This window comes from Palaemon carinicauda, chromosome 36 (assembly GCF_036898095.1).
Source record: "Palaemon carinicauda isolate YSFRI2023 chromosome 36, ASM3689809v2, whole genome shotgun sequence".
NCBI lineage: Eukaryota > Metazoa > Arthropoda > Malacostraca > Decapoda > Palaemonidae > Palaemon > Palaemon carinicauda.
In genome coordinates this window covers 14,563,826-14,578,825 of record NC_090760.1, presented here as the reverse complement: position 1 = coordinate 14,578,825, position 15,000 = coordinate 14,563,826, and the positions used below count along the sequence as shown (strand labels likewise).

The following is a 15,000-nucleotide window of genomic DNA, read 5'->3' as shown; positions in this document are numbered from 1 at the left end:
GTGCTAAATGGGACATAGAGGTTGAAAAAAAAGGACATTGAATATGCTACATGGGACAGAGGTTACAACTTGTGTTATACTTAAAGTACCACTTTATCTGTACCTATTAAAATCTGATGTCAAGAAGAAAGGTACTTAAAAAAGGTACTTAAACTACGTATAAAACAACCCTCCCAACTAAGCCAAGATTCAACTGAATTGTTACAGCAGAGACTGTCTCCATTTCCCAACAAAGGCATCCAATTAACAGACAAACAAACAAACAGTGCAATTGTGTATTTAAACGAGTAAATGTCAACAAGTTATACAATAAACACGACTGCTGAGAAAGGGGGAGGGGAGGGGGAGGGGGTACTATAACAACAAAAAGAGAAATTAAACTTGACGGCAGCGAACACCTATATAATAATAAAGAAACATCTCATTACATTCCCTAATTTAGAGAGAGAGAGAGAGAGAGAGAGTAAGTATCCCAAAGTTCTGTGATAAGTGTCACAAAGTTCTATGATGAAAGTGTCACAAAGTTCTATGAAGAGAGAGTGTCACAAAGTACTATGATGAAAGAGTGTCACAAAGATCTATGAAAGAGTGTCACAAAGTTCTATGAAGAGAGTGTCACAAAGTTCTATGAAGAGAATGTCACAGTTCTTTGATGAGAGAGAGAGAGAGAGAGAGAGAGAGAGAGAGAGAGAGAGAGAGAGAGAGAGAGAGAGAGAGAGAGAGAGAGAGAGAGGGGTCTGATATATCCAATCTATCTAACTAGGAGACTATTATACTATCTTTATAACCAGGAATCTGTGCCTTAAGGCAGCCCATAAGAGCAGTAAATTTTCAGGGGTCAACACAGGATATTGGATGAGCAATGATGATACGGAAACAACGACTGGATACCTAGCCTGTCACCAGTCCCTTTTCCAGGTCGGTCCTGCAGTGTGCATTTTCTTATACTTCTCTCCTTCCGGCTCATCCGACCAGGCACAGGCTCTTGTAATATACACGATTAGGTCTGTCTGTCTGTTAAGATTGCCTTGCCTTATGCAAGACACGGGCTCTTGCGTTAGCAGCCAGTAGGCGAATGTAATTGTAATTTACTTTGAAAGAGGGAAGAATTAGGCATCTTATTCACTGAAGTTACATTTTCGTCCGCATGTTTAATAAACGGGAAAAGTAGCAATAAAAAAAATTAAGTATTCCTTTATTATGGCATTTTTTGCTATTATACATATCTCACCTATATAATAAAGAACAAGTGTTTGACTAAATATGTATATATTTCTTTCCGGTCACGCTCAGCTCTCCCATCCGTCGGTAGAGGTGAGAGGGAGTTGTCATACCCTGGTTAGAGGGAGGTGCTCGTGCATGTTCGAATATCTATCTACAGCAAATACTTAGCCATCATTTTTAACGGGTGACGTTCACTACCGTGTGTGTGTGTCTGTATGTATTTGTGTATATATTTATTATAATTATCATATATATATATATATATATATATAAAATATATATATACATATATATATAAATATATATATACATATATATATACATATATATATGTATATATATATATATGTAGATATAGATATATATTATACATTTACATAATTATATATACACACACATATATATTTATATAATATATATATATATATATATATCTACATATATATATATATATATATATACACATATTTACATATACATATATATATTATATATATATATATATATATATATATATATATACACACACACACATCTCCGTCGAATCTAAATTGAAACTCTCCACTTGTTCGTCCAACGTCTGTGTCTCGACACGGAGACTTGCATGTCGCCTTTTGGAATATTAGAGCACCTTCCATTAAACCAAGGCCTTGCATTAAACGGACTTTTAGCCGAGTTTTCGAGGAATTACTTCCAAGGTGGATTACGAGGGGGGGGGGGGGAAGAGACATGTCCAGTAGGGCGGGGGAATAGGACGTTGGGGATCTGATGATGGGGATGAACTACATCCCCAAGCATGAAAAGGACAGTTACTGTCTACCTTTCCCTGGACATTTTCATACGCTTGGTTAGTTATTATTACTAGTGTACGCGATCCGTCAAAAATGACGGTAAAATATTTTAGATAGATATGCACGAATATCACATACAGATTCAACCTTTCCCACCTCCTACCCTCTACCCGAGGAACAGGGAGTAACCGAGTAATCATACGTTTGGCAATGCCGCTCAGCGTAATCAGAAAGAAATAACATGTAAGTATATGTATGTGTATACACACACGCATATATTATATATATATATATATATATATATATATATATATATATGTATATATATATATGCATATATATATATATATATATGCATATATATATATATATATATATATATATATATATATATACACATATATATATATATATACATATATATATATATATATATATATATATATATATATATATATATATATATAATATATATATATATATAATCCCGACACTTGCTCTTTATCATATAGAGGGGATAATCATCACCTTTGTTACTAAGCTCATACTTGCCTGCCTCCCCCCCCCCCTCTCTCTCTCTCTCTCTCTCCTCTCTCTCTCTCTCTCCTCTCTCTCTCTCTCTCTCTCTCTCTCTGACACTATCGATAAAACGTAGACATGCCATCCTTAATAATTCACCATTCTCCTTAAATTCTAGTCGGAAACAAAAACAAACGTGGCGCTACGAGTCTAAATTCATGAACAGAAAGTGATAAGATAGTTATCAAATAGAAAGTGGTAGGATATTTATTAACAGAAGTGAAAATAAATTTATCAATATAAAGGTGAAAGATATCTATGAACAGAAAGTAAAAAGATATTTATAAACAGAAAGTGAAAAGATATCTAAGATCACGAAGTGAAAATATATTTATAAATAGAAAGTGAAAAGATATTTATGAACAGAAAGTCAAAATATATTTACGAACAGAAAGTGAGAAGCTATTTATTAACAGAAGTGAAAACAAATTTATCAACAGAAATTGAAAAGATATTTATAAACAGAAAGGGAAAAGATATCTATGAACAGAAAGTGATAAGATATTTATAAGCAGAAAGTGAAAATATATTTACGAACAGAAAGTGAGATATTTATGAACAGAAAGTGATAAGATCTTTATTACCAGAAGTGAAAATAAATTTATCAACTGAAAGGGAAAAGATATCTATGAACAGAAAGTGAAAAGACATTTAGCAACAGAAAATGAAAAGATATTTATGAACAGAAAGTAAAAATATATTTAGGAACAGAAAATGAAAAGTTGAATAAATAACATAAACCTTATTTCTACATTTCCATCAGAATGGCCAATATTTGCAGAATTTATCATCAAGATTTTGCAACACTGCAAATAATAATTTTCAATGCATATCAAAATACATATAAATATGGCGATTCGACAAGCTGCTGATGAGCCTTGAGTGTAAGTATGTGAACCAGATAAGGTTTTAGAAACCTTTTGAGGAAAGGGCAAAAAAAAAAAAAAAAATTATGGCTTGAGTTCTGTCCTGTTCGTAAAACTAGGTATGCAGTTAATTCTAATAGCCAGGCCTTCTCCATCATGAGGCTCAATACTACACAGTACTCTATCCAGCTGTGACCAAGTTGTAGAATGATCTTCCTAATCGGGTAGTTGAATCAGTAGAACTTCAAAAGTTCAAACTCGCAGCAAATGTTTTTATGTTGAACAGGCTTACATAAGTCCTTTTATAAAGTATATATCAAATATCGGTTTTAATGTTGTTTATGTTTTTAATATATTCTATTCTAATTTTTCATTACTTCTTATATCCTTCATTTATTTCCTTATTTCATTTCCTCACTGGGCTGTTTTTCCCTGTTGGAGCCCTTGGACTTATAGCATCTTGCCTTTCCAACGAGGGTTGTAGCTTAGAGAGTAATAATAATAATATTAATACTTTATACTGATCTATATCATTGTTACTGATCATTTAGTACATTTTTATTTAAAACTTCGTTATTTCAATCTTCATCCAATCACGTTATCAATCTAAATTGATCGCTTTTCCTTGTAGCGCTTCATTACTTATACTATTGAGCATACTAACTTACGCCTGAGACCAATGATCACTATAGTCAATTCTTTTTAGCGGGGGAGATTTGCACCGACTCGTAGGGGTGCCCTTTTAGCTGGGAAAAGTTTCCTGATCGCTGATTGGTTGAGCAAGATAATTCTAACTAATCAGATAGCAAGAAACTTTTCCGAGCTAAAACGGCACCGCAGCGAGTCGGTGCAAATGCGCCTCATTAAAAAGAATTGAGTCTAGATTTAAGTATTACATAATGGTTAAGGAGAATTATATAAAAATACAAAGATTGAATATAGCTAATAAACACGCTTGAGATCAATAAACACTATGTTTGTTACATAAAATTATATAAAAAAGTTAAAATCTCATCAAATGGTACAGGAAATTATATTAATATAAGTAAGAGAAATATAACACCAAGCCAGAAATAAATAAATAAGTAGAAAAGATGTGCAGGTATTTCAATTGCTAAATATAAGCCAACTATAAAGCAATAATACATATAATCTCCCTTATATAATAAAGAGCAAGTATTTGTCTGACATATATATATATATATATATATATATATTTCCCTTCACACCCAAGAGGGATAGAGTAGTCATACCCAGGTGAGAATGGATACCCCAAGAGGTACACTCGGCTACTACACTCTCCAATAAATTGACGAACCACCAGGTTGTAGGTAGGAAAGGGGGAGGGGTGCACATATATTTAAACAGTTAGACGTCATTTTGACGGCTCGGGTACACTAGTAAAATAATAAAAGTATTGATGATGGTAAAGTATGTATGTAGGTAGGTAGGTAGCTATCTATCTATCTATCTATCTATCTATCTATCTATATATATATATATATATATATATAAAATTTATATATGGGCCTCTCTCTCTCTCAGTATATGTATATATATATATATATAAGAGAGAGAGAGAGAGAGAGAGAGAGAGAGAGAGAGACCCATATATATATATATATATATTTATTCATATATATATATATATATATATTAATATACATATATATATATACATATACATATACATGTATATATATATAGATAGATAGATTAATTCATTTCTGTTTTTATAAGCACTGATTGTTTGTTTGTTTGTTTCTCCTCTCTCTCTCTCTCTCTCTCTCTCTCTCTCTGTATGTATATATATATATATATGTCTATATACACATACACACACAGAGAGAGAGAGAGAGAGAGAGAGAGAGAGAGAGACAATCAATCAGTACTTAAAAAAAAAAGCAGAAATGAATAGCAGCTTTTGGCCATAAACAAATTCATTTTCATTCATTGCACCGCTTCCCGCATCATCTCCAACCGAGCTAAAAAAAAAAAAAAAAAAAAAAAAAAAAAAAAAAAAAAAACCAACTCGAAATAGAAATAAAACACAGATGAATCGTATCCATTCAACAGGTAAACGCACCAAGTCAGGTGGGATTAAATTACAATGATAATCCAGCTGACCGCGGCTGACAATAATACCATGGAACATCAAAAGGTCTATCAAACAAGGCTCACAGGAAATGGGGTTAGCAGTTTTTAACTATAAAACTATCGCTGTACATGGGGGAGTTGCCTGAGTTCAGTGTCAACTATTCGTGTATAATCACAATTTCAAATATACTGACTACATTCACAAACGTGCATACAAACGCTCATTTAAATTTGAGAATATCAACATTATTTACATTCAAATTTGAATACAATAACTACATTTAACCATTCAAATTTGAGAATATCAACATTATTTACGTTCACATTTGAGAATATCAACATTATTTACGTTCAAATTTGAGAATATCAACATTATCTACATTCAAATTTGAATATAATGACTACATTCACCCATTCGAATTTGAGAACATCAACATTATTTACGTTCAAATTTGAGTACAATGACTACATTCACCCGTTCAAATGTGAAAACATCAACATTATTTACATTAAAATTCGAATACAATGTCTACATTCACTCATTCAAATTTGAGAACATCAACATTATTTACATTCAAATTTGAATATGACTACATTCACCCGTTCATATTTGAAAACATCAAAATTATTTACGTTCAAATTTGAATACAATGATTACATTTACCCATTCAAATTTGAGAACATCAACATTATTTACGTTCAAATTTGAATATAATGACTACATTCACCCATTCAAATTAAGAATATCAACATTATTTACGTTCAAATTTGAATACAATGACTACATTCACCCATTCAAATGTGAGAATATCAACATTATTTACGTTCAAATTTGAATATGACTACATTCACCCATTCAAATTTGAGAACATCAACATTATTTACATTTAAATTTGAATATAATGACTACATTCACCCATTCAATCTTGAGAACATCAACATTATTTACATTGAAATTCGAATACAATGACTACATTCACTCATTCAATTTTGAGAACATCAACAATATTTACATTCAAATTCGAATACAATGACTACATTCACCCGTTTAAATTTGAGAACATCAACATTATTTAAGTTCAAATTTGAATATGACTACATTCACCCATTCAAATTTAAGAATATCAACATTATTTACGTTCAAATTTGAATACAATGATTACATTTACCCATTCAAATTTGAGAAAATCAACATTATTTACGTTCAAATCTGAATACAATGACCACATTCACCCATTCAAATGTGAAAACATCAACATTATTTACATTGAAATTAGGAATATAATGACTACATTTACCCATTCAAATTTAAGAATATCAACATTATTTACATTAAAATTAGGAATATAATGACTACATTCACCCATTCAAATTTGAGGACATCAACATTATATACATTCAAATTTGAATACAATGTCTCCATTCACCCATTCAAATTTGAGAACATCAACATTATTTACATTCAAATTTGAATACAATGACTCCATTCACCCATTCAAATTTGAGAACATAAACATTATTTACGTTCAAATTTGAATACATTGACTACATTCACCTATTAAAATTCTAAATAACAAGAAATAGTCTTATAACCAATCGAATTACAAATATTACAATAACAATTTTTCCATATGCATGTATACAGATAGACAGACACACACATATCTTTCTTATGTCATTGAATAATATGCATGTATACAGATAGACAGACACACACACTCACATACACATACCTTTTTTATGTCATTAAATACATTTCATGACGTATTACAAGACTTTAGCAGTTACAATGGAATCTAACCTATTCAATATAGAGCCACTGTCTGGCTATATATATATATATATATATTATAATATATATATATATATATATATATATTTATATATATATATATATATATATATATATTTCCGGCCACGTTCAGCTCTCCCCATCCTTCGAGTATGGGGAGAGGGAGTAGTCGTACCCGGGCGAGGGAGGGGGTGCATGTGTGTGCATATCTAAATTTTAGTCGTTTTTTGACAGGTTGCGTACACTAGTCTATATTAAGTTCTCAACCACAAGGAAGAAAGCTTTAACAATAGGCTTTGTTATAAAATCTACCACATAGGTTCCATCTTTAATGCCTTAATGGTTCTATTGAAGACTACGAGAATTCAGTAATAAACCTTTTAAAGCAATATAGGAGTGATGTTTACAGTAAAGATTCAAAGTCACGCAAAGGTTTCGGCTTTAACCTTTTATAAAAACCATACAAAAAAGCTTAAGCAATAAACCTTTAACATTGTGAAGGCTACAGTATGATTTGTACATTACAATAAACCTTTGGATGAAAGTTATCACAAATATCGAAATAGATTTTATCGTTAAGATTTCATCAATCTCACAGAAACTACTGAAGGACTTTAGAAATAAGCTTTCAGAAAAAAAAAAACTTCAACATCAAACATACGCAGTTAACACATGAAAAATTAAAAGAAGCTCTCATAGAAATTGCAAGAAATCTTTAAGATGAAGCTTTTAAAGAAACCGAAAGATTCAGCTAATGCTTTTCTAGGAAACCGTACATAGCTTTAGCATTCACCATAAGAAAGCTTTAGCAATTGACTCTTGCATAAACCAGAAGAAAACTTTATCAATAGGGTCTTGCAAAAACCAAAAGAAAGCTTTAGTACTATATTCTTGCAGAAACCAAAAGAAAGCTTTAGTACTATATTCTTACATAAACCAAATGAAAGCTTTAGTAATATATTCTTGCAGAAACCAAAAGAAAGTCTTAGCAACAGGCTCTAACAAAAACCAAAAGAAAGCTTTATCAGTAAGCTCTGATAGAAACCACAAGATAGCTTTATCAATAAGCTCTCACAGAAACCACAAAAAAGCTTTATCAATTGGCTTTCACAGAAACCAGAAGAAACCCTTAGCAACAGGCTCTCACAGAAACCAGAAGAGAGCCTTAGCAACAGGCTCTCACAGAAACCAGAAGAGAGCCTTAGCAACAGGCTCTCACAGAAACCAGAATAGAGCCTTAGCAACAGGCTCTCATAAAAACCAAAAGGAAGCCTTAGCAACAGGCTCTCACATAAACCAGAAGAAAGCCTTAGCAATAGGCTCTCATAAAAACCAAAAGGAAGCCTTAGCAACAGGCTCTTATAGAAACCAAAAGAAAGCCTTAGCAATAGGCTTTCAAAGAAACAAGAAGAAAGACTTAGCAACAGGCGCTCACAGAAATCAGAAGAAAGCCTTAGCAAAAGGCTCCCACAGAAACCAAAAGAAAGCTTTAGCAACAGGCTCTCACAGAAACCAGAAGAAAGCCTTAGCAATAGGCTCTCACAGAAACCAAAAGAAAGCCTTAGCAACAGGCTCTCACAGAAACCAGAAGAAAGCCTTAGCAATAGGCTCTCACATAAACCAAAAGAAAGCCTTAGCAACAGGCTCTAACATAAACCAAAAGAAACCCTTAGCAACAGGCTCTCACATAAACCAGAAGAAAGCCTTAGCAATAGGCTCTCATAAAAACCAAAAGGAAGCCTTAGCAACAGGCTCTTATAGAAACCAAAAGAAAGCCTTAGCAATAGGCTTTCAAAGAAACAAGAAGAAAGACTTAGCAACAGGCGCTCACAGAAATCAGAAGAAAGCCTTAGCAAAAGGCTCCCACAGAAACCAAAAGAAAGCTTTAGCAACAGGCTCTCACAGAAACCAGAAGAAAGCCTTAGCAATAGACTCTCATAAAAACCAAAAGAAAGCCTTAGCAACAGGCTCTCACAGAAACCAGAAGAAAGCCTTAGCAATAGACTCTCACAGAAACCAAAAGAAAGCCTTAGCAACAGGCTCTCACAGAAACCAGAAGAAAGCCTTAGCAATAGGCTCTCATAGAAACCAGAAGAAAGTCTTAGCAATAGGCTCTCACAGAAACAAAAAGAAAGCCTTAGAAACAAGCTCTCACAGAAACCAAAAGAAAGCAACAGGCTCTCACAGAAAACAAAAGAAAGCCTTAGCAACAGGCTCTCACAGAAACCAAAAGAAAGCCTTAGCAACAGGCTCTCACAGAAACCAAAAGACAGCTCTATCAATAGGCTCTCACAGAAACCAAAAGAAAGCCTTAGCAACAGGCTCTCACATTAACCAAAAGAAAGCCTTAGCAACAGGCTCTCACAGAAACAACAAGAAAACTTCAGCAACCAAAGCACTTGGGACTTTTTTTCCAGAAAGTCCTAAGTCCCTCTAAGAAATGCTACCAGACGCCAAACCGGAAGGTAGGCACGGTCCTTCCAACGGTACCAGGGGCTGGGTTTCCAGGTTCCAGGTTCCAGCCTGAGCACCGGCGTCTTCCATAACCTTTAATCCCGGGGTGTTTCGAACAGCGATGAAACGGAGGCGGCCGAGATCACCGGGTGAGACGTTATACTCGACTTTATGGCCAAAGTTTTATAATATTAACCCGATGGATATTTCAGGGATTAATAGAGATAAATTCACTGATGGAGAACGCTGGAACGACTTAATGGCACAAGAGATTAAACGTGGAATAATTTTTTCAGCTTTTTCCACAAAAGCCATTAAAGTGGAGGCTTACAGGAAAATAAAATTATTCGAATATATTTTCTATTTAAAGTAATTAATAAAATAGTAAGACTCCTTGCATAGGAGAATTTTCTTATTATCATACCCAAAAGACCACGATATATTATATTATCGTAGTAGCAATCTATTACGGAATTGAATATATTACAATATAGGATTTTGATAGATCAATCAAACATTCGTTATAATAATTCGAGTAATAATTAATAAATATGTAGAAGGCGTACAGGAGGTATTGGAAGGAAGAGACTTAACATAAAAGAGGAGATAAAAAGAGAAGAATAGTGCACTATGTACGGGTTTTGACGTGCTACTAATTAGCCAACTATACAGTAGGTGTGCGTATAGAGGCTAATATTAGAAACTTTTCTTCAGCAGTTGAGTGACAAATATAACACTGACTACTGTCTTTTCACTATGATCATGATACACTAATAAGGTACGAGTTCCTCTCTCAAAGGATCCACAACTCTTACAAAGCAACCATTAGCTTTGAGCAATGTCATTAGTAATCATCATCTTTAAGTACATTCAGTCACAGTTTGCATTGAAATGTTTATGGGTTTAAAGATTTAAAGGTCGCTCATGAATGGCAGAGGCAAGGGAGAGTGACATTACCCTATCAAGCAGGACAATGCCCTAGAGACTGATCATATATTATATGATCAGCACCCAACCCTCCTCTCCACCCAAACTAGGACCAGGAAAGGCCAGGCAGTGTCTGCTGATGACTCAGCAGATAGACCTATAGGCTCCCCCAAACCCCACAACCTTAACTCACAAATACGGTAAGGTTGCAGACACTAATGGCACTAACGAGCCTGAGCGGGACTCGAACCACTGGCTAGCAAACACCAGGCAGAGACGTTACCTAGAAGGCCACAGCAACTCCAATTATCGCTCTTTAGTTTATATAAAAAGATCATTTCATAAGTGCTTCCATTTATACAAAGAGCAAGGGAGAGAGAGAGAGAGAGAGAGAGAGAGAGAGGAGAGAGAGAGAGAGAGAGAGAGAGAGAGAGAGAGAGAGAGATACTACATCTCGACGAAAGCAGCGGCAAAACATACACGGGAAAAAAGGCAGCAATTAGAAGGTCTTCTGAGAAAGTCCTGACTAGCGTGGCAGAAGGGCTGGGAAACTTGGGCTTTGGAGATAAGAACGAAGGTGATATTGTCTGCAATTTGAACGTCACAAGATACGGATTCGTGGCAACGTCAGGTTGCAATAAGACAGCTTTCAACAGCCTGTATCCGTACTGTAATTAACTCTCTCTCTCTCTCTCTCTCTCTCTCTCTCTCTCTCTCTCTCTCTCTCTCTCTCTCTCTCCAATTTATATATATATGTAAATATAGTGTATACATATACACGATTAACGTATAATAGCAAGTCAATATAAGATAATTCATACACCTTTAAATGGATAAAAGCAATATCTGCAGTCAATAAAAGTGGCTCGAAGCATCACATGCAAAAAAAAAAAAAAAAAAAATACTAAAAAATAAACATAACTCGAAGACTATCCTTTTGTAGCCACTATTTCTACAGAGGATAGAGCAGTATGACGAGACAAACACACACACACAAATATATATATACTATATTTATATATATATATATATATATATATATATATATATATATATATATATATATATATATAGTATATATATATATATATATATATAGTATATATATATATATTTATATATATGTTAGTGTGTCTTCCTACTCTCTATACTTTAATATATTCTTCATAATCAGTACGTCATTACAGATGTGAATTACAAAAGATCTGGAAATGCCTCTTGTTAACACCACCATGATTATCCAATATTTCCTAATGATATAAATAATACATTTGATACTACACTAATTCATAACCAGCACTATCAAAATAATTTCTAACTTACACACGACTCGATTTAAAATTTTAGTTACACATCAAACAAAGTCTTCGCAATCTTATGATTCAATCCTTCTGAATCTGCCCCTCATCACACACCAAACCTCGTAATAGTTCATCATCCTAAACAAAAATTCATTTATAGCCTCTTCATCATGACCTAATCTCCTCCCTTTTATAGCCACCTCACCAACATAAATCTTCATCGAATACATCATTCCGGTAAAAGCTCAACTATTTTATACGTCTCATTTAAATCTTCACAACTTTATACGTAATTGGAGTTGAATTTTAGTCTCTTATGTATTTCATTTCAATCCTCTCTTATCTTATACATCACTTCAATTAAATCTCTGTTATCATACCCCGCTCGAATGAAATCTCCACTAAGATAAGCATCGCTTCATTTAAATGTTTGTTATTCTCTACATCAATCTAGTTGAATCTTCACTGTCTTGTACATGACCAGAATTAAATTCTCTCTCTCTCTCTCTCTCTCTCTCTCTCTCTCTCTCTCTCTCTCTCTCTCTCTCTCTCTCTCTCTCTCTCTCTCTCTCGAACTTTTTGCTTTTCTCTATTCTCCTCTGAATGGATTACTAGCCCCGATTCTCTTTTTATAGCTCCCTGTTCTCTTTGTGTGGCCACTAACCTTTCTTTATACTCTCTTTCTCCATTGGTCACTATCCTCTTATCACTCTTCGATCTGCTTAAGGTGCTGTCCATTTCAGCCTCCCTCTCATTTCTGCTTTGTAACTCCTCTCTATATCTGTTAATAATAGTCATTATGGTTACAATTTTCTCTCTCTCTCTCTCTCTCTCTCTCTCTCTCTCTCTCTCTCTCTCTCTCTCTCTCTCTCTCTCTCTCTCCATAGGCTACTATCCTAAGGCTATTCGATCTACTAAGGGTATTTTCACTTCAGTCTCCCTCTCTTTTTCTACAATCTACCTATTCCTCTTTGTTACCTATAGTATCCTTTATTTTCTTCTCACCTTGTTTATAATTCTCATCTCTCTCTCTCTCTCTCTCTCTCTCTCTCTCTCTCTCTCTCTCTCTCTCTCTCTCTCTCTCTCTCTCTCTTTCAGCTACTATCCCATTGCTACTCGATCTAATAAAGGTATCTTCACTTCAGTCTTCCTCTCTTTTTCTACAATCTAACTATTCCTCTTTCTTACTTATAGTATCCTTAATTTTCTTCTCACCTTATGTTTACAATTCTCTCTCTTTCTCTCTCTCTCTCTCTCTCTCTCTCTCTCTCTCTCTCTCTCTCTCTCTCTCTCTCTCTCTCATTTCGGTCTTCCTCTCTTTTTCTACAATCTAACATTCCTCTCTGTTACTTATAGCATTCTTAATTTTCTTTTCACTTTGTTTACAATTCCTCTCTCTCTCTCTCTCTCTCTCCTCTCTCTCTCTCTCTCTCTCCTCTCTCTCTCTCTCTCTCTCTCTCTCTCATCCCTCCTCATAATTATGAAGTCATCCACCAGCCTCTTCTTTTATCCGCATCAAAAAAAAAAAAAAAAAAAAAAAAAAAAAAAAAAGATGAAGAAGAAGTAGCAATCGACCCTCGTCAAGATCCCATCTTAATAACCATTTAAATGACAGATCTCGCTAACAACCTCATTTGTCCCTCTTTTATTTTTTTTTAGTTTTACTTTAAACTGTCATCATCGTCTCCTATTACTCAACCCGTTTTTCTTTTTATTTCTATCGTAATTTCTGGCTGGTTTCTCTTAGTACACCTTACTTTACATATAGCCTATTTTCTTATCAAATTATTTAAATGTACCGAGATGTACAAAATTGGAGTAATTTTATTGTACTGAATTACATGTACAGAACTTGTAAACAATGATTTCATAATATCCTTTAAACATTTCGTATTTTTTCTTGCTTATCGTAATCACTACTATATTTCCTTCATAAATCTCTCTCTCTCGTCTCTCTCTCTCTCTCTCTCGTCTCTCTCTCTCTCTCTCTCTCTCTCTCTCCAGCTTTTTGCTTTTCTCTATGTGGATTACTTTTCCCAATTTTCATTCATAGTTGTTGTTTCTCTCTCTCATATGTGTTGTTTCTCTCTCTCTCTCTCTCCTCTCTCTCTCTCTCTCTCTCTCTCTCTCTCTCTCTCTCTCTCTCTCTCTCTCTCTCCTCTCTCTCTCTCTCAAAAGTATTAGCATTTCAGTCTTCGTCTCTATGTATTAACTCCTCAGTTACCTATTAATCCTTATTCTATATTTTTCTTATCAAATTTTTATGCTTACAACTCTCTCTCTCTCTCTCTCTCTCTCTCCTCTCTCTCTCTCTCTCTCCTCTCTCTCTCTCTCTCTCTCTCCCCTGAGGAGAGAACAAATCACACGACGCCCTTCCACAACACCAACCCCGCCATCAGCGACATCTACACCTCATTCAACAACAGATACGAAGGCTCCTCTCTCCTTCCCCTCCTCCGAAGGATCTTCCCCTACAGCATATCGGAAGGCAATCACCGGGGCCCGCCCGCCATTACCGCCTTGTCCGACGGCACCGATAGTGTTGAGGAGGAGTAGGAGGCGGAGGAGGAGGAGGTAAGTTGGGCGTGGTAGGAGAGCAGGTAGTGAAAGAATGGAGGGGCGTTCATACTTTGGATATTACATGACAGTTCGACATTTCTAATGCGGGGTGACGCGTGACGTGGTTTTGTTGATCTCTGGGTTAATACCTTAGGTGATACAAGCAACAGATGTAAGCTTGCTACATCAACATGAAATAAATAGCTTTATAAAATAATTTAATAAGAAATAGATATGCATGATAAAACTAGACTTCCAGAGAAAAGCATCACAACAGCCACAATATCATTCATCCTTTCCAATCACCCGAGCGGTTTGATGCTGTGCGGTTTTATCCGCACGAATTAGAAATCAACGAAGATCAATGAGGCCCTTCACATGCTGTCCGCTCGGAAGAATTTCCGCACGAC

The 15,000-nt window shown here is 34.7% G+C and overlaps 1 protein-coding gene across 1 annotated transcript; it reads left to right on the top strand.

Moving 5' to 3' along the window:
- Window positions 1-8,289: 8,289 nt before the first annotated feature.
- On the top strand, window positions 8,290-9,786 carry LOC137628491 (nipped-B-like protein B). The gene has a single exon (XM_068359647.1). The coding sequence runs from the start codon at window positions 8,290-8,292 to the stop codon at window positions 9,784-9,786; it is 1,497 nt and encodes a 498-aa protein (XP_068215748.1).
- Window positions 9,787-15,000: the final 5,214 nt, after the last annotated feature.